General features: G+C 42.6%; 1 protein-coding gene across 1 annotated transcript in view; it reads left to right on the top strand.

The window, feature by feature from the left end:
• Window positions 1–11,741, top strand: part of LOC135542079 (A disintegrin and metalloproteinase with thrombospondin motifs 9-like) — a 77,628-nt gene extending 65,887 nt beyond the window's left edge. The window contains exons 37-40 of the mRNA XM_064968721.1: window positions 96–187; window positions 4,677–4,781; window positions 7,336–7,444; window positions 7,591–11,741. Coding sequence (XP_064824793.1) covers window positions 96–187; window positions 4,677–4,781; window positions 7,336–7,425 — 287 coding nt within the window. The 3' untranslated portion in view covers window positions 7,426–7,444; window positions 7,591–11,741. The remainder of the gene's footprint in view (window positions 1–95; window positions 188–4,676; window positions 4,782–7,335; window positions 7,445–7,590) is intronic.
• The last annotated feature ends 6,698 nt before the right edge of the window (window positions 11,742–18,439 follow it).

Below are 18,439 nucleotides of genomic sequence, written 5' to 3'. Positions count from 1 at the left end.
AAACAGACCGAGCTATGTTCCCGATTCATTTTTCACCAAGCTTCTGTCATGTTTACTAATATGTTCTGCCATTGTTTCTCTCTTTTGTCGTTCAGCCATAGACTGGCAGTTTGCTTTCACACGCGATGGCCACAGAGTTCCCTTTGCCACAGCTGGAGACTGCTACAGCGCTGCCCGGTGTCCACAGGTAAGAACTGCATGGCCAGGGTGCCACTGGGAGAGAACTAGTAGAGAATAAAAAGGTTTGACTCAAGTCTTCACTAGGGCGTGAGTTCTGAGGTTAGGACTAAGGACTTGTATGGACTTAACTAGTCTTGGTTCATCTCGTTTACCAGCTGTGTCTTCGGTAGTGTGTCTGACCGTAGAATTGTGCTGTTGAGTTCAATGTGTGCTTAGTTCCAGCAGAGCCTAATGCTCAAGAGGTTAGTCAGATGCTGAGTGTGGTGATACTGTGAACAGAGAGAGCAGGGGTGTGTTCTGTGAGTGGGGACCGAGCAGAGCAGACACACATGGCCTGAGGACAGAGAGGCCCGTCTGTCTGAGGGGAGATTTGGAAACACTCCCTGCCTGTGCCAGTGTCTGCAGATCAGATCCTGTTAGTCTGTGAGAGGAGACGGCTGACACACACACACACACACACACACACACACACACACACACACACACACACACACACACACACACACACACACATACACACACACACACACACACATACACACATACACACACACACATACACACACACACACACACATACACACACCAAGCCCTGGCAAACACACATCAAATACACCCTGTCTACAGCTGGCAAACCGACACACCATGTGCTGTCCCTCTACACTCTCTCCCCTCACCACACATGCTGCATGTGAGACTGTATTAGTCCCATGTCTTTCTGGTGTTGTGCAGCGTCTCCCTCAACTGGGGTCTGCCCTCATATCAGAGACAGGGGAGTGTGTCCAGCCAGTGCCTGCAGAAGGGGTTCTACTGTATGTGTATGTGTCACCTTTCCCACAGCTCTTATCCAGCTCCCACTGTGCAGCAGGTACAGAAAGTATGTTGTTGTGTTGCAGCCTGAATATTAAATGGCTTCAATTGAGATGTTGTGTCACTGGCCTAATTACCCCATAATGTTTTGAGACATTTTTGAGACATTTTTGTTCATGAATAAAAAATGATAAGCTATAAAACTGTATTTTTTTGTGAAGAATCAACAACAAGTGGGACACAATCATGAAGTGGAACGACATTTATTGGATATTTCAAACTTTTTTAACAACTCAAAAACTGAAAAATTGGGCGTGCAAAATTATTCAGCCCCCTTAAGTTAATACTTTGTAGCGCCACCTTTTGCTGCGATTACAGCTGTAAGTCGCTTGGGGTATGTCTCTATCAGTTTTGCACATCGAGAGAGTGAAATGTTTTCCCATTCCTCCTTGCAAAACAGCTCGAGCTCAGTAAGGTTGCATGGAGAGCATTTGTGAACAGCAGTTTTCAGTTCTTTCCACAGATTCTCGATTGGATTCAGGTCTGGACTTTGACTTGGCCATTCTAACACCTGGATATGTTTATTTTTGAACCATTCCATTGTAGATTTTGCTTTATGTTTTGGACCATTGTCTTGTTGGAAGACAAATCTCCTTCCCAGTCTCAGGTCTTTTGCAGACTCCATCAGGTTTTCTTCCAGAATGGTCCTCTATTTGGCTCCATCCATCTTCCCATCAATTTTAACCATCTTCCCTGTCCCTGCTGAAGAAAAGCAGGCCCAAACCATGATGCTGCCACCACCATGTTTGACAGTGGGTATGGTGTGTTCAGGGTGATGAGCTGTGTTGCTTTTACGCCAAACATAACGTTTTGCATTGTTGCCAAAAAGTTCAATTTTGCTTTCATCTGACCAGAGCACCTTCTTCCACATGTGTGGTGTGTCTCCCAGGTGGCTTGTGGCAAACTTTAAACAACACTTTTTATGGATATCTTTAAGAAATGGCTTTCTTCTTGCCACTCTTCCATAAAGGCCAGATTTGTGCAATACACGACTGATTGTTGTCCTATGGACAGAGTCTCCCACCTCAGCTGTAGATCTCTGCAGTTCATCCAGAGTGATCATGGGCCTCTTGGCTGCATCTCTGATCAGTCTTCTTCTTGTATGAGCTGAAAGTTTAGAGGGACGGCCAGGTCTTGGTAGATTTGCAGTGGTCTGATACTCCTTCCATTTCAATATTATCGCTTGCACAGTGCTCCTTGGGATTTTTAAAGCTTGGGAAATCTTTTTGTATCCAAATCCGGCTTTAAACTTCTTCACAACAGTATCTCGGACCTGCCTGATGTGTTCCTTGTTCTTCATGATGCTCTCTGCGCTCTTAACGGACCTCTGAGACTATCACAGTGCAGGTGCATTTATACGGAGACTTGATTACACAGAGGTGGATTGTATTTATCATCATTAGTCATTTAGGTCAACATTGGATCATTCAGAGATCCTCACTGAACTTCTGGAGAGAGTTTGCTGCACTGAAAGTAAAGGGGCTGAATAATTTTGCACGCCCAATTTTTCAGTTTTTGATTTGTTAAAAAAGTTTGAAATATCCAATAAATGTTGTTCCACTTCATGATTGTGTCCCACTTGTTGTTGATTCTTCACAAAAAAAATACAGTTTTATATCTTTATGTTTGAAGCCTGAACTGTGGCAAAAGGTCGCAAAGTTCAAGGGGGCCGAATACTTTCGCAAGGCACTGTAGATGGGTAAAAAAGAAAAAAACTAGACATTGAATATCCCTTTGAGCATGGTGAACTTATGCATTACAATTTGGATGGTGTATCAATACACCCAGTCACTACAAAGATACAGGCGTCCTTCCTAACTCAGTTGCCGGACAGGAAGGAAACCACTCAGAGAATTCACCATGAGGCCAACGGTGACTTTAAAACATTTACAGAGGTTAATGGCTGTGATAGGAGAAAACTGAGGATGGATCAACAACGTTGTTATTCCACAATACTGACCTAATTGACAGTGTTTGCATTAAGGCACTAAAGTAAAACTACAAATATGTGGCAAAGAAATTATGTTTATGTCCTGAATACAAACCATTATGTTTGGGGCAAATACAACACATCACCAGAGTACCAGTCTTCATATTTTCAAGCATGGGGGTGGCTGCGTCATGTTATGGGTATGCTTGTCATCGGCAAGGACTATGGAGTTTTTTTAGGATAAAAACTAATTGTATACAGCTAAGCACAGGCAAAATCCTAGAGGAAAACCTGGTTTAGTCTGCTTTCCAACAGACGCTGGGAGACTAATTCACCTTTCAGCAGGACAATACCCCAAAACACAAGGCCAAATCTACACTGAAGTTACCAAGACGACATTGAATGTTGCTGAGTGGTCTGGTTACGGTTTTGACTGAGGTGTGCAAATCTCATAGAGAGTCACCCAGAAAGACTCACAGCTGTAAACCCTGCCAAAGGTGATTTTAACATGTATTGACTCAGGGGTGTGAATACTAATGTAAATTAGATATTTCTCTATTGCCTTCTCAACCAATTTGCAAAAATCTCAAAATATTTTTACATTCACTTTGTCATTATGGGGTATAGTGTGTAGATGATTGAGAAAACAAACATATTTAATGAATTTTGAATTCAGGCTGTAACACAACAAAATATGTAATAAGCAAAGGGTTATGAATACTTTCTGATGACACTGTATGATCTGTCTCCGTGGTGTCGCAGACTGCAGTCCGACATCCTTCAAAGACACCGGTTCACCTGCTTTCCCCTCCTTTTTCCTCCCCTCTTCCAACTCATTTCAGGAGATGTGTGTCCAATGACCCCAAAAGACCCCAATGTATTTATTTAACCTTTATTTAACCCGGATGGGCTCATTGAGATTAAAATATATTTTTCAAGAGCATCCTGGCCAAGATAGGCAGCACCAAGTCAATACAAAAAAAAATTACAATGAAAGCTATTTGCCAAAACATGTTGGTTTTGCTAAGTTAATAAAGAAACATTCTATTGTTTGCCAAGAGTTAGTGAACATGTTTTTCATTTCCATCAACACAACACACCACTTATCCACACATTTAAATTAGCCATACACTACGCCAGGCTTTCCCAAACCTGGTCCTGGGGCCCCCCCTGGGGGAACTTTTGGGGTTTTTCCCTAGCACTACACAGCTGATTCAAATAACCAACTAATCACCAAGCTTTGATAATTTGAATAAGTTGTGTAGTGTTGTGTAGGGCAAAAAACAAAATGTGCACCCCTTGGGGTCCCGAGGATTGAGTTATGTAAAACGCTGCACTACACCGTGCTCTGTGAACTTGACAAATATTTATGTTTCCATACTAGAGTTTCAAGAGACACTCAACTGTAGATGCTTACCTCTGGCTGAATGATCTACCCCGCTCTGTTTAGAGCTGTTGGTACCGTAAAGTGTCTGGTATTTGTCCATGGGTTTTGTCTGGCTTATATCAGCTGGGCTTTGATGAAATGTAAATGCAGCTGCTGCATGTTAGTGAACTGCTCTCTACTGCTTTCTGTGGTTGGCGTAGTGGGGGGGGGTGCTGATATCTCTCCCTCACCCTCTCTCTCTCGCTCTCTCTCTCTTCATTTTCTCTTTCTCTTCTTCCCTCCCTCCTCCCTACTTCTATGTTTCCTCAGGGTCGATTCAGCATCAACCTCTCAGGGACAGGCTTCCAGCTAGCTGAGGAAACCAAGTGGATCTCCCAAGGAAACTATGCAGTTGCTGATATACACAAATCCCAGGTAAATATGATGCACATTCACACATCCTCATGGACGGAGTCATTTAGATTAGTATCTTATATTCACATTCCTGGTTTCAGACAACATCATTCTCCACTTTCCCTCCTTTCTTCTCTCCCTCCCTCCCCCCCACCCTACCTCTCTCCATCCTTCCCTCCCTCCTTTCCTTTTGGCTTCAGAGGGGCCTCTGCTCTGGGCATTGGCCCAAATGGACTCTGTATCCCAGACTCCCCTGGTGCCTTAATGCATGCTGTTTTTCGACTGTACCACTAGTGCAGGGATCATCAACTAGATTCATAGCAAATTCTAACAGTGAGGACTTGAGAATAGCATAATCAAAACAGTTGCTTGGTGAGGAGGTGTTAAAGTTCACAGTTGGCCACTGTTATTTAAATGAAAAGTACCAGAGGCCTGGCTTTGGCCCCAAGTGAGAGCAGGTCCACTGGAACCATGGCCCAATGAGACAAAGGGGCTGGCCTGCGTAGATGGAAAGAGAAAAGTCTGAGCCTTTTGGGTAAACCCCTGAGGTAAATCATATATGGAAATGTGCTGTTATGTGACTGGTGAGAGAGGAGCCTTATTGGGCAGCTGCCGAGTGAAGTGGCCCTCCTGGTTTTGTAATGGAGATCAGGCTGAAGACCGCTTTTGGCAGGGAGAAAAAGGTTGAATCTGTCTCAAAGCCAGTGGAGCTTTGGACACTCAAGGATAGCTGAACACTGGTTGTTTTAAGTCAAGTGTGCTGGAGGGCACTCAAGATGAGAGTTGCCAAACTTCAGAGGAAATGCCGCTCCTATTCATTCCGTGGGATAGATTTCTGGGGAAATGTTTTACCTGTGTATTTCTCAACCTTTCTAAGCTGAGTGTTCTGCATCTGTGCTTAGCTAATGATATTTTATTATTGTGTTTTTCTATGTAATTCATTAAGAGGCCCCATTCCCCCCCCCCCCACCCCCACCTTTATTTAACCAGGTAGGCCAGTTGAGAACAAGTTCTCATTTACCACATTTTACATTTTTGTGTAAAACCTTTACAATGTAGTCACAGAGAACCGAAAAAAAAGACCAAACTCTGAAATCACATTCAACTGAATGTGCATGATAAATGAGTGGATACATTGTTATTTGTGTTACTGTCACTAAACCATGTGGTATCCTGTTTACAGGTTTGTCACTTTGGTACTATTTTCACAAGTATGTGGTGAATTTTCAGAACTCTAAGTGCAAAACTCAAACTGGTAGCACTTGTTACGCAGCCAGTCTTACATTCAAAACCTTTCATTGTGCGTTCATTTTGTTTGCAGACATCTCTCACCACACAACCATTGATCTAAAATACAAGTTCATTGTGAAATATAATGAGTACATAAGTACACACCACATAATGATATCTTCTCAATTTAGTTATTTTAACAACCAGTTAAAGTCAAATAACAAAAAATGCTAGTTACATGTTTCAAAATTGTCCTTTGAATGTAGTATGCTACAGTGCTGTACATTATGCAATACACTTTGCACTACCCATAAAAATATTAAAAAAACATCACATTTTCGTAATTTGTGTGATCAGTTGAAGTTGTGATCATTGAAGACTTATTTCACAATATAATTAAATGAAATAAATTAAAGAAACAATGTTTAGCACTAGTTTGCATCAAGCCTTTCTTGAGCATTTGGCCATAGGTTCTCATCAAAATCGCGGTACATATCCTCAATGTTCACGCACCTGGTGAAAAACCTTTTGGCATAGCCAATCCAAGCCTGACATACTGTAGGTCTGGATTGAAACCATTGCATGCCTCATCCATGGCTTGGAGGGGGGTGGTACGCTGTCAATCATACATCTTCCGCCTGTATTGTGATTGTGTATTGTATTTTACAGTATTATATTGTACTTGTGTAGTGGTCCTGTATGTGGCTTAGTTCATAAGAGCATGGCTCTAGCAACACCAGAGTTGGGTGTTCGATTCCCACTTTGGTTAAAAACGTCGATACTGTATTGGCCATTGCAATTTTAATAAAGCAGTGTGAACTGAGTAGTTCTCAAAATCTGTAGTAGACAAACCGGTTTACATGTAACATCTACAGGTTTATCAAATGGCTAAGTGATTATCAATTAAGAGCAGTCAGATTAAGTAATAGTACAATTATTTTTAAAGAGAAGAGAATCATATCAAAAGTAATGTGAGCATTACATTGTGAAAGGCAATTACATTATATGAGCATGTATTGCAATGTGAAACGTATTTCAATATGAAACACTGACACTGTAAGTAAGTGTTTCACTGTAAGGTCTACACCTGTTGGCGCATGTGACAAATAACATTTGATTTGATTTGTCTGTTGTACTTAGTTGTTTCAAAACGTGCTTAAAGTTTTGATGATCTGTTTTGAACTTTGTACTAAGAATTGTGAAAATGTACCACATACTTTGCACCAAAGCGATAAATAAAAGTCGCTCTGGATAAGAGCGTCTGCTAAATGACTTAAATGTAAATGTAAATGTAAAAAACAACTGCATTATAGCAGAGTAAATATTGTTCCTGGTTTGTCCACAGGATGGCAGCAGAGTAACAGGAATGTGTGGGGGTTACTGTGGGAAATGCACTCCGTCCTCCGGCTCTTACCTGCTCATCACAGTGGCCTAAATCTACAGTGTTTAACCAGGTGTGTAATACTAACTATTCTTTAGAAATATATCGTGTTTTATAGCTTCAGTCTGTTATTATGTGTACCACCATTCCCCTCCTCATCGTCAACATGTGTTTGTATAGTAAAGTATGTGGTTTTGGCATCCCTTTCTCTCTTCACAGCTCTCTTCAAGCCAAGATGTCCAACCTCTCAGTGGTGCTACAGTAATGAGGATTCCATCCTCCAAACGACCTCTATTCCCTCCAATGTGTAAATATGTCAATAGAACAGGTGTAAGTACTGTACATAACATGGTAAATGACTTATTTATTATACTATATACTCAACATTTATTTTTGTATTGTAAGATAATTTAAGGATTGTGTTTTCTTTCTTGCAACAAACACCATGGACATCTATTCGCATTGCATTAACTAGAACATAAAAATGTGCCTTAGAAATATTTAACATATTCAGTCCAGAGTATTTGCTTGTGTTTCTTGCGTTGTTGTTTCTCTCATATTGTGGCAGTGTTGCAGCCTGGCTCTTCTATGTCTTAAGATGCAGAAGGAGACTCTCAGTTTTGCTTCACGTTTGTGTGTACGGACGTGGGCACTTTGTATGTACTTCCTATTTTACACTCGTAGCTCTGTTACGGTCTCGGCATCCTTCAGCCCGTTTTTTTATGCCGTGTGGTGTCACTATCCAACCTTGTTCAGTGCCTGAGTGTTTATCAACCAGTGTAGTAAGTGCTACTGTATATTCCTACCTGGGTCTTAGAGTGTGAAGGCTGTTTCGGCTGGTCTAATTACCTGGTCTACACAGTCGCCAGAGGTGATCAGTGGGCTGGTACATTCGGCACAGAGACGGTTTAGTGAACCGTAGCGCAGCGTGCTGTAAAGGTCGATCTGGGACAGCCAGGGGGAATGCTGGTGCTGTCGAGGCTAGCACAAGCAGCTGCTGCAGAGGCAGACCCAGCCAGGTGTTACTACCACAGAGGAGTTCAAGAATTCAGGAGCAGGGAAATTTTGAGAGAGAGAGAGAGAGAGAGAACGAGAGAGAGAACGAGAGAGAGAGAACGAGAGAGAGAGAGAGAGACCTGAAAGTTGTGATGCAGAACCTTAACATTTCATAGTTACCCGTGGAAGTGCAAGGTGTCACCCGCCCAGAGGGAGTGTGTCAGGGGAATAGACAGTGGAGTGTCCCTGGGGGCTTTAAGGTCAGAGCAGAGACACAGCTAGAGGAGGAAAGGCTTGCAGGCTGATAGATCCAGAGAGATGTGCTTCAAAGCATCAGAAAGACTCACCTTGTGTTTGTTCTGGGTCTCTCAGGTGTTGTGACAGGGAATAGCCGTTATTCCTTAGTTTTGAGAAAGAGGCCGTATTCCCATGGCTATAGCTACATGAATCAAGCAGAGTTTACCTCAGGCCTATAACAACACCAGTGCTCCATAGAGATTGGTTGATGTCTTAGAGGTCTAGGTGTCCAAATGCTGCCTGTAAGAACTGCTTACTGTCCTTCCACTCAACAACTTAGCTTTTTATCTCAGCCTTTATCTTATTGCCTTTCAACAGTCAGTCCATTTTTTTGCTGTCTGATGTAAGTGTTTTGACAATATCAGGGTACTTTCTGTTTGAATGTGTGTTTTCTTTATCTTATATACTGTTTGCAACCAATGCCCTTCATTAGATTTTTTTTTATAAGACTTTTATAGAAAGTGAATGACAAATAATAATAACTAGAATAATTTGTATGATTCTTTTGACATGATAAGATACTTATCCCAAAATGAATAATGTAAGTGACTGTGCTGTTATAAGGAAGTTTAGTATGTCACCTTACTGTACACATGTGAGTTTATTCTCGTGTGTATTTATTTGTTTGACAGGGTTTGGCGGGGTGGATGGGCCTTGGTACCTCAGATAGATTCAGAGGACAAAGCCATATTTGCTACATTTGCCTTTTTTTTAAAATAAATGATGCCTTGAGAATATCAGCAGGACATTTTCATGACGGTGCAACTCTTACTTTGTCATGGTTCCATCCAACCTTTCGCTAAAAGGGAATTCCACACCGTTGTAACCGATAGCCATTCTGAATTTATTTTTGGAATCATATTAGTTTAGATTTAATGAAGTAAAAAATGTTAACTGTTAATTAACGTTAAATGTTTTATTGTCCAAATAATATCCTCCAGTGAAAAGGGATTGAAACATTAGTCTGATTGTGAATATCTGATGGTCCAGATTGTATATGTATTCTCAGGTGTTAAAATAAAGGGATTATTTGAACATTATTATATGTCTTATATTTATGTAACAATTTATAAACTCAGCAAAAAAAAGAAACGTCCTCTCACTGTCAACAGCATTTATTTTCAGGCAATTTAACACGTGTAGATATTTGTCTGAACATAAGATTCAACAGCTGAGACTGAACAAGTTCCAAAGACATATGACTAACAGAAATGAAATGTGTCCTTGAACAAAGGGTGGTCAAAATCAAAAGTAACAATCAGTATCTGGTGTGGCCACCAGCTGCATTAAGTACTGCAGTGCATCTCCTCCTCATGGACTGCACCAGATTTGTCCGTTCCTGCTGTGAGATGTTACCCCACTCTTCCACCAAGGCACCTGCAAGTTCCGGGACATTTCTGGGGGGAATTGCCCTAGCCCTCACCCTCCGATCCAACAGGTCCCAGACGTGCTCAATGGGATTGAGATCCGGGCTCCTCGCTGGCCATGTCAGAACACTGACATTCCTGTTTTGCAGGAAATCACACACAGAATGAGCAGTATGGCTGGTGGCATTGTCATGCTGGAAGGTCATGTCAGGATGAGCCTGCAGGAAGGGTACCACATGAGGGAGGAGGATGTCTTCCCTGTAACTCACAGCGTTGAGATTGCCTGCAATGACAACAAGCTCAGTCCGATGATGCTGTGACAAACCACCCCAGACCATGACGGACCCTCCACCTCTAAATTGATTCCAAGTACAGGCCTCGGTGTAACACTCATTCTGTCAACGATAAACACAGATCTGACCATCACCCCTGGTGAGACAAAACCGCGACTCGTCAGTGAACAGCACTTTTTGCCAGTCCTGTCTGGTCCGGCGATGGTGGTTTTGTGCCCATAGGCAACGTTGTTGCCGGTGGTGTCTGGTGATGACCTGCCTTACAACAGGCCTACAAGCCCTCAGTCCAGCCTCTCTCAGCCTATTGCGGACAGTCTGAGCACTGATGGAGGGATTGTGCATTCCTGGTGTAACTCGGGCAGTTGTTGCCATCCTGAACCTGTGCCGTAGGTGTGATGCTCGGATGTACCAATCCTGTGCAGGTGTTGTTACACGTGTTCTGCCACTGCGAGGACGATCAGCTGTCCGTCCTGTCTCCTTGTAGTGCTGTCTTAGGCGTCTCACAATATGGACATTGCAATTTGTTGCCCTGGCCACATCTGCAGTCCTCATGCCTCCTTGCAGCATGCCTAAGGCACATTCATGCAGATGAGCGGGGACCATGGGCATCTTTCTTTTGGTGTGTGACCTTAATTGACTACCGTCTGTAAGCTGTTAGTGTCTTAACGACCGTTCCACAGGTGCATGTTCATTAATTGTTTATGGTTTGTTGAACAAGCATGGGAAACAGTGTTTAAACTCTTTACACTGAAGATCTGTGAAATTATTTGTATTTTTACGAATAATCTTTGAAGGACAGGGTCCTGCGAAGGGATGTTTCTTTTTTTGCTGAGTTTATGTATACTGTATCTTATTCCACATTTCCCTCATTGTTGACCTTTTGATAAATCTATGTATTTTTCCATTTTTTTCTACTTTTAAATGATCTCAACAAGTATTATAATAAGAAATCATACATGCTTTTGTTCAATATGCAAGTACTTATTGTACCTTTGAATCATAAATGATTATGAATTATAATGCAATTGTGACCTAAATAAAACATACCTCTTTATTACAAATCATACCACTTTATATGCTCCAGGCAAGCCATTTCTCCCAGCAAATGTTCATATTTATATGTCATGTCTGCGTAATATGTCACGTAGTTTAATTCTACGACATGAAATGTATGATTAATGTATGAGATGAGATAAGGGAAGGATCAGAGGAAATAAAGTCACTGACACAGCTCATCCATTCCTATGAGCACATATTATGCTAATGCATCGTTTTCCTACACAAACCTGACCTTGATGTAACAAGCTATGATCCCTATTATGCTCCAATCAATGAAAGGATATGCCTCTGCCATTAGGCTCACATTGCTTTTGTAATTGTCACTTTGTAATTATTGCACTTTCCCCACCATACTATAAAGAACTGGTTTATGCTGTGCATTTGTGGATCTGACTCTAACGCCCCCATTCTTTATTGTTTAACTGCCTGTGTTCGGTTTGTTTATGAGAGTCTCAGCAATTACTGGTTGGTAGGTTTCTCTAAAATGTGCAGTACTGTGACCATGGTCTAGTCCAGCCTGTACTGTTGACTTCCTGTCATGGGAATACAAAGCCAATGTTATGACTGTGGGGCGCCATGAATATGCATTCAAGTAAGTAGTGTGCTGAGGCGCCAGCTAGTTTGTTCAAGTCCTTTAATCTATGTTACATTTTTGTGCCAACTCTCAGGTGTATTGTAGGGAGCGAGCGGAATTATTTTAGCAATGACTGTTAGTTGTCAACAGATCCAGGGGGCTTTGTTAAACTCAAGAATGTTTCTTTTAGTAGTATAAGTGAGGAGCGTGTAACGATCGTTGTCCTCCTCGGATGAGGAATAGGAAGGATCAGACCAAAACGCAGCGTGGTAAGTGTCCATGTTAATTTTAATAAATAAACTGAACACTGCAATAACCAAAAAAACAACAAAGAGAGAGTGAACGAAACAAAACAGTTCTGTAAGGTGAAGACACACAAAACAGAAAACAACTACCCACAATCCATAGTGGGAAAACAGGCTGCCTAAGTATGGCTCTCAATCAGAGACAACGATTGAGAACCATGCCAGGCCAAACACCTAGAAATATAACACACAGAACAAAACATAAAATGCCCACACCAACTCACGCCCTGACCAAACTAAATTAGAGACATAAAAAAGGAACTAAGGTCAGGCGTGACAGAACGAGAGAGACAAAGAGAGAGAAAGTGGGAGAGCGCTATCATTCTACCAAGTGGAAGGATCTGACAGAGCCAAGCCAGAATACCTTGTGTTTTAAAAGTGCTGTTCCTGGAATTTACATGACAGATTTTTATGCTCACAGGGAAATGATTGTTGGTAAGTACAGTAGATACACTGTGTACCCTCAATGTAATAAGGTTGGTCTTGTCCCTCAGAAAAATTATAACAAAATTAAACCAGTTGTATTTGCGTCCAGACAGTTTGTGTTGTACCCATATAGTAGGTACGTTGGGGATCTAACATACAAGGACAGTTAATTTACCATGTTAGCATTTTATCTTTACAAAACCAATGGTGTTTGGCAACATCAGATATATTGTAGCAGCCTACATGGACCAGATGTATGGAAATCCCCCACATCTCAGGTTAAATTACATAGCCCACTAAATCTCATGTTTTCCCATGTAAGATGTAGGTCCTCTGTAATATGTCATGGTCATTGGTTCAGCACCAACCAGATGCCAGAAAAACAGATCTATTCATATAGTGGTTATTATGAGCATTATATAGATTATTTTAAAAGCATGGTGTTCACTGTTGTGTAATGTATTAACTACACCCTCATTGTCCTTTAGATTGACATCTCTGACAGTAGAGCTGTCTAGTGGGGTTTAAATGGTGGCAAGTTGGTTGCTTCTCTAATGTGGTCTGTTTGATGTGTGTGTGTGCGTGTGTGTGTGTGTGTGTGTGTGTGTGTGTGTGTGTGTGTGTGTGTGTGTGTGTGTGTGTGTGTGTGTGTGTGTGTGTGTGTTCCCCCCAACTCACCTGATTTAGTTACTGTTTACTATCTCCAAGGATCCCCCACGTAGGCGTGTTCTGTTTTAAACCTGGCAAACACCTGTCTACAGAGCCCAGGTGCTAGGAACACACATTGTCCTTAACAACTCCAATTCGACGTATCACTGTTGAAAGAAGAAGAGCAAACAACTACTCTAACGGGTAAGTTGACTTACTTTATTAACAGATTAACTTCTTTCAGTAATGAATTTCTTATACGCTTTATGAGTTAGAATCGCTCAGTGGACATCTATTTACTTTATTCATTTGATCATTATCACACACATTTGATCTGTTTTCATAAGTAGTTATATCGAGGTGCTTGTATGTTATGGCTTGAGCTCAATCTTACCTTATCAACAATTCATACACGACTACTCTTCCGTTACTCCCTCACCTTTTGGCAATACTCAAGCTGGAGCAGACTGCTGAGTAGGTGTAAATAGCTCGTTTTCATGGGAACTGTCCAGATAAAGTGTTTTGCCTGGGGGTAAGAGTAGACGCCGTGTCCCACCTGGACCATTGCCTCATTCCCTGTGGGCTCTTTCAGCGTCCCTGCACCCAATATCATCCACCGGAGACCTGTACCATGCCCTCTAAGTGGTATCAGCCAGAGACAGATTACCCCTCTGTGGGCTTGGTACTAAAAGCACCTTTGTATGCAGTGTTCCATCTGCAAAGCTCTGACATTGCCCCCCTTTAGCAGTGCAGAGAGAGAAACCTCTGAATTATGCATTAGAGCAAGTGTAGCTGTTTCTTTCAGCTAGCCTTGTGGAGCTGTGCAGACTGCACACTCATATTTATCAGAGCACATTTACTTCTGGGAGTGGTTGGAGAATCTGTCACTGTGGAATATGTGTGGTGTGAATTATGTCAGGTCATCATCTTGTTCTGGATGCTATTTCAAATCAATTTCATTTCATTGGGTGTTATTCCATATTTGTTGTTTTTCCCCCCATATTTGCAGTTAATATCGTGCACGCCGGCACATAAGCACATGTGCGTGTCCATGTGTCTGTCTGTGTCTTTGTCTGTGTCTGTACCTGTGTGTCTGTGCTAAATACCAATCAATCAATCAATCAATCAAATGTATTTTACATCAGCAGATTTCACAAAGTGCTTAAACAGAAACCCAGCCATGGTTTGTTCTCAGACACATTCCCAGACCTTCCCACACAGATTAAAGTAGTGACCTCAGTCCTTATAGGTCCTAGGTCTCTACTGTACTTTCCTGACACCTCTGACCTTCACACTAAGGGCATTTCATTCCTGAACACTGACAATGTGAGGGTAATGGCATGTCCAGGAAATAAGAAGTCTATGTATGAGAAAAATATATGAGATTCCTTTGAATTCAAACACAGCCCTACCTATCTGTAAACACTGGTGGGTTCTTGTAATACTTGTCCATGTGTCTTTTCTAATCATGTAAAGGTGGCTACTATTAGACCCTCCTTAGGCCATGTAGGTCCTGTATTTAGATGACATCAAGATGATCCTAAAACCAGCAACAGATAAAGTACCTTGTAGGACCACTCCCCTAATTCGACCTAAGGGATATGTTTCGTATTGCGTCAGACAACAACATTGACGAATACGCTGATTCGGTGTGCGAGTTCATTAGAACGTGTGTTGAAGATGTCGTTCCCATAGCAACGATTAAAACATTCCCAAACCAGAAACCGTGGATTGATGGCAGCATTCACGTGAAACTGAAAGCGCGAACCACTGCTTTTAATCAGGGCAAGGTGACTGGAAACATGACCGAATACAAACAGTGCAGCTATTCCCTCCGCAAGGCAATCAAACAAGCTAAGCGTCAGTATAGAGACAAAGTAGAATCTCAATTCAACGGCTCAGACACAAGAGGTATGTGGCAGGGTCTACAGTCAATCACGGATTACAAAAAGAAAACCAGCCCCGTCACAGACCAGGATGTCTTGCTCCCAGGCAGACTAAATAACTTTTTTGCCCGCTTTGAGGACAATACAGTGCCACTGACACGGCCTGCAACGAAAACATGCGGACTCTCCTTCCCTGCAGCCGAGGTGAGTAAAACATTTAAACGTGTTAATCCTCGCAAGGCTGCAGGCCCAGACGGTATCCCCAGCCGCGCCCTCAGAGCATGCGCAGGCCAGCTGGCTGGTGTGTTTACGGACATATTCAATCAATCCCTATCCCAGTCTGTTGTTCCCACATGCTTCAAGAGGGCCACCATTGTTCCTGTTCCCAAGAAAGCTATCTGAGCTAAACGACTACCGCCCCATAGCACTCACTTCCGTCATCATGAAGTGCTTTGAGAGACTAGTTAAGGACCATATCACCTCCACCCTACCTGACACCCTAGACCCACTCCAATTTGCTTACCACCCAAATAGGTCCACAGACGATGCAATCTCAACCACACTGCACACTGCCCTAACCCATCTGGACAAGAGGAATACCTATGTGAGAATGCTGTTCATCGACTACAGCTTGGCATTTAACACCACAGTACCCTCCAAGCTCGTCATCAAGCTCGAGACCCTGGGTCTCGACCCCGCCCTGTGCAACTGGGTACTGGACTTCCTGACGGGCCGCCCCCAGGTGGTGAGGGTAGGCAACAACATCTCCACCCCGCTGATCCTCAACACTGGGGCCACACAAGGGTGCGTTCTGAGCCCTCTCCTGTACTCCCTGTTCACCCACGACTGAGTGGCCACACACGCCTCCAACTCAATCATCAAGTTTGCGGACGACACAACAGTGGTAGGCTTGATTACCAACAACGACGAGACGGCCTACAGGGAGGAGGTGAGGGCCCTCGGAGTGTGGTGTCAGGAAAATAACCTCACACTCAACGTCAACAAAACTAAGGAGATGATTGTGGACTTCAGGAAACAGCAGAGGAACAGTAGTGGAGAGGGTAGTACGTTTTAAGTTCCTCGGCATACACATCACAGACATCACAGACAAACTGAATTGGTCCACCCACACAGACAGCATTGTGAAGAAGGCGCAGCAGCGCCTCTTCAACCTCAGGAGGCTGAAGAAATTCAGCTTGTCACCAAAAGCACTCACAAACTTCTACAGATGCACAATCGAGAGCATCCTGGTGGGCTGTATCACCGCCTGGTATGGCAACTGCTCCGCCCACAACCGTAAGGCTTTCCAGAGGGTAGTGAGGTCTGCACAACGCATCACCGGGGGCATACTACCTGCCCTCCAGGACACCTACACCACCCGATGTTACAGGAAGGCCATAAAGATCATCAAGGACAACAACTACCCGAGCCACTGCCTGTTCACCCCGCTATCATCCAGAAGGCGAGGTCAGTACAGGTGCATCAAAGCTGGGACCGAGAGACTGAAAAACAGCTTCTATCTCAAGGCCATCAGCCACCACTAACATTGAGTGGCTGCTGCCAACACACTGATCAACTCCAGCCACTTTAATAATGGGAATTGATAGGAATGATGTAAAATATATCACTAGCCACTTCAAACAATGCTACCTAATATAGTGTTTACATACCCTACATTATTCATCTCATATGTATACGTATATACTGTACTCTATATCATCTACCGCATCTTTATGTAATACATGTATCACTAGCCACTTTAACTATGTCACTTTGTTTACATACTCATCTCATATGTATATACTGTACTCGATACCAGCTACTGTATCTTGCCTATGCTGCTCTGTACCATCACTCATTCATATATCTTTATGTACATATTCTTTATCCCCTTACACTTGTGTGTATAAGACAGTAGTTTTGGAATTGTTAGTTAGATTACTTGTTGGTTATTACTGCATTGTCGGAACTAGAAGCACAAGCATTTCACTACACTCACATTAACATCTGCTAACCATGTGTATGTGACAAATAAAATTTGATTTGATTTGATAGACGCAGACAGCTTTGAACTTACACTAGGTTTGATTAGCCTCCAGCTTTCTGTACACACACAACAATGTGGACCTTCATGTTTGTGTCTGTTGTAGTGTGTGCATGTGTGTGTGTGTGCGTTCTCTATGTCTCATCTTTTTCGGCATCTCTCTCTCTCTCTCTCTCTCTCTCTCTCTCTCTCTCTCTCTCTCTCTCTGTCTCTCTCTAGAGCCTGCAGATGTGGAACATTGTGGTTGTTTAGTCCACACACAGGTGTGAGGAAGTGTCTGAAGGTCACAGCTCTCACCAAGACACAGCAGAGAGTTATGTCACACATAGACACATTTGTCTATCTTTATTTTCTCTATACTTCCGTTCATCAGTACTGCTTGGCCAAAGTCATTTGAACCTTGTGTCACATTCAAAAGCTCCTGAAAACAGATGTGGGAAGCGAAGCAAGTTCAGAACATAGAACGTTTGTGAACTCAGTGGTACGCTGGTCGTGTCGAAGATAGAGAAAAGCCAAGAGGGAACTCAAAAAGTTGTGTAATATATTAGTTAGTAATACCATCCTTTGAAGGGTAAGAGAAGAATATACATAATAGCCCAGTAAAGTGAATAGAGCCCTGAGCAAGGAGATTCTTGCTGGGATATTCTTAACATGGCTCTGTTCTCCTTGAAGAATTCTCCTTTGAGAGGAAAGGCCTTGGGACTCAACGCTCTCGAGTGCATTGAGCCTGTCTGTCTGTCGAGGTAATGCTGCAAAGCTTTTCTCTGGTGATAAATGGCAAGCACTTGTTGGAGAGCCAACTCTGCATTACCTCACAGGAAATTGAAATGGGAAATCCCTGGGTGGGAGGCAGAAGTCAGATGCTTCATCAAACAAACGGGGGTAGAATGAATCATTTCTGTCCTGGTGTGATTTAGCACTCAGAGGGACAACACTGTACAATGTCCTCAGTCTTGTTTGAAAAGGGGAGTTTCTCCTGGTAACCTGGTAACCTTGGGGTTGGCTTGGTTACAGTCTAGTGATGAAGAATTTGCATGGCAGGATCTCATGAAGGATCAAGGCAATGTCAAAGTTTCTCAACTAATCTACTGTTTGGTTTGTTTCATACTCGAGGCCAACATGATAGAACAACTGCTCTATATGCCCTTCAATTTTAGAAAAATGCTCTGACAA

The sequence above is a fragment of the Oncorhynchus masou genome, chromosome 6, assembly GCF_036934945.1.
Source record: "Oncorhynchus masou masou isolate Uvic2021 chromosome 6, UVic_Omas_1.1, whole genome shotgun sequence".
In the NCBI taxonomy this organism is placed as follows: Eukaryota; Metazoa; Chordata; class Actinopteri; order Salmoniformes; family Salmonidae; genus Oncorhynchus; species Oncorhynchus masou.
The sequence above is the reverse complement of the archived record's forward strand: the minus strand, read 5'-3'. Positions and strand labels throughout refer to the sequence as shown.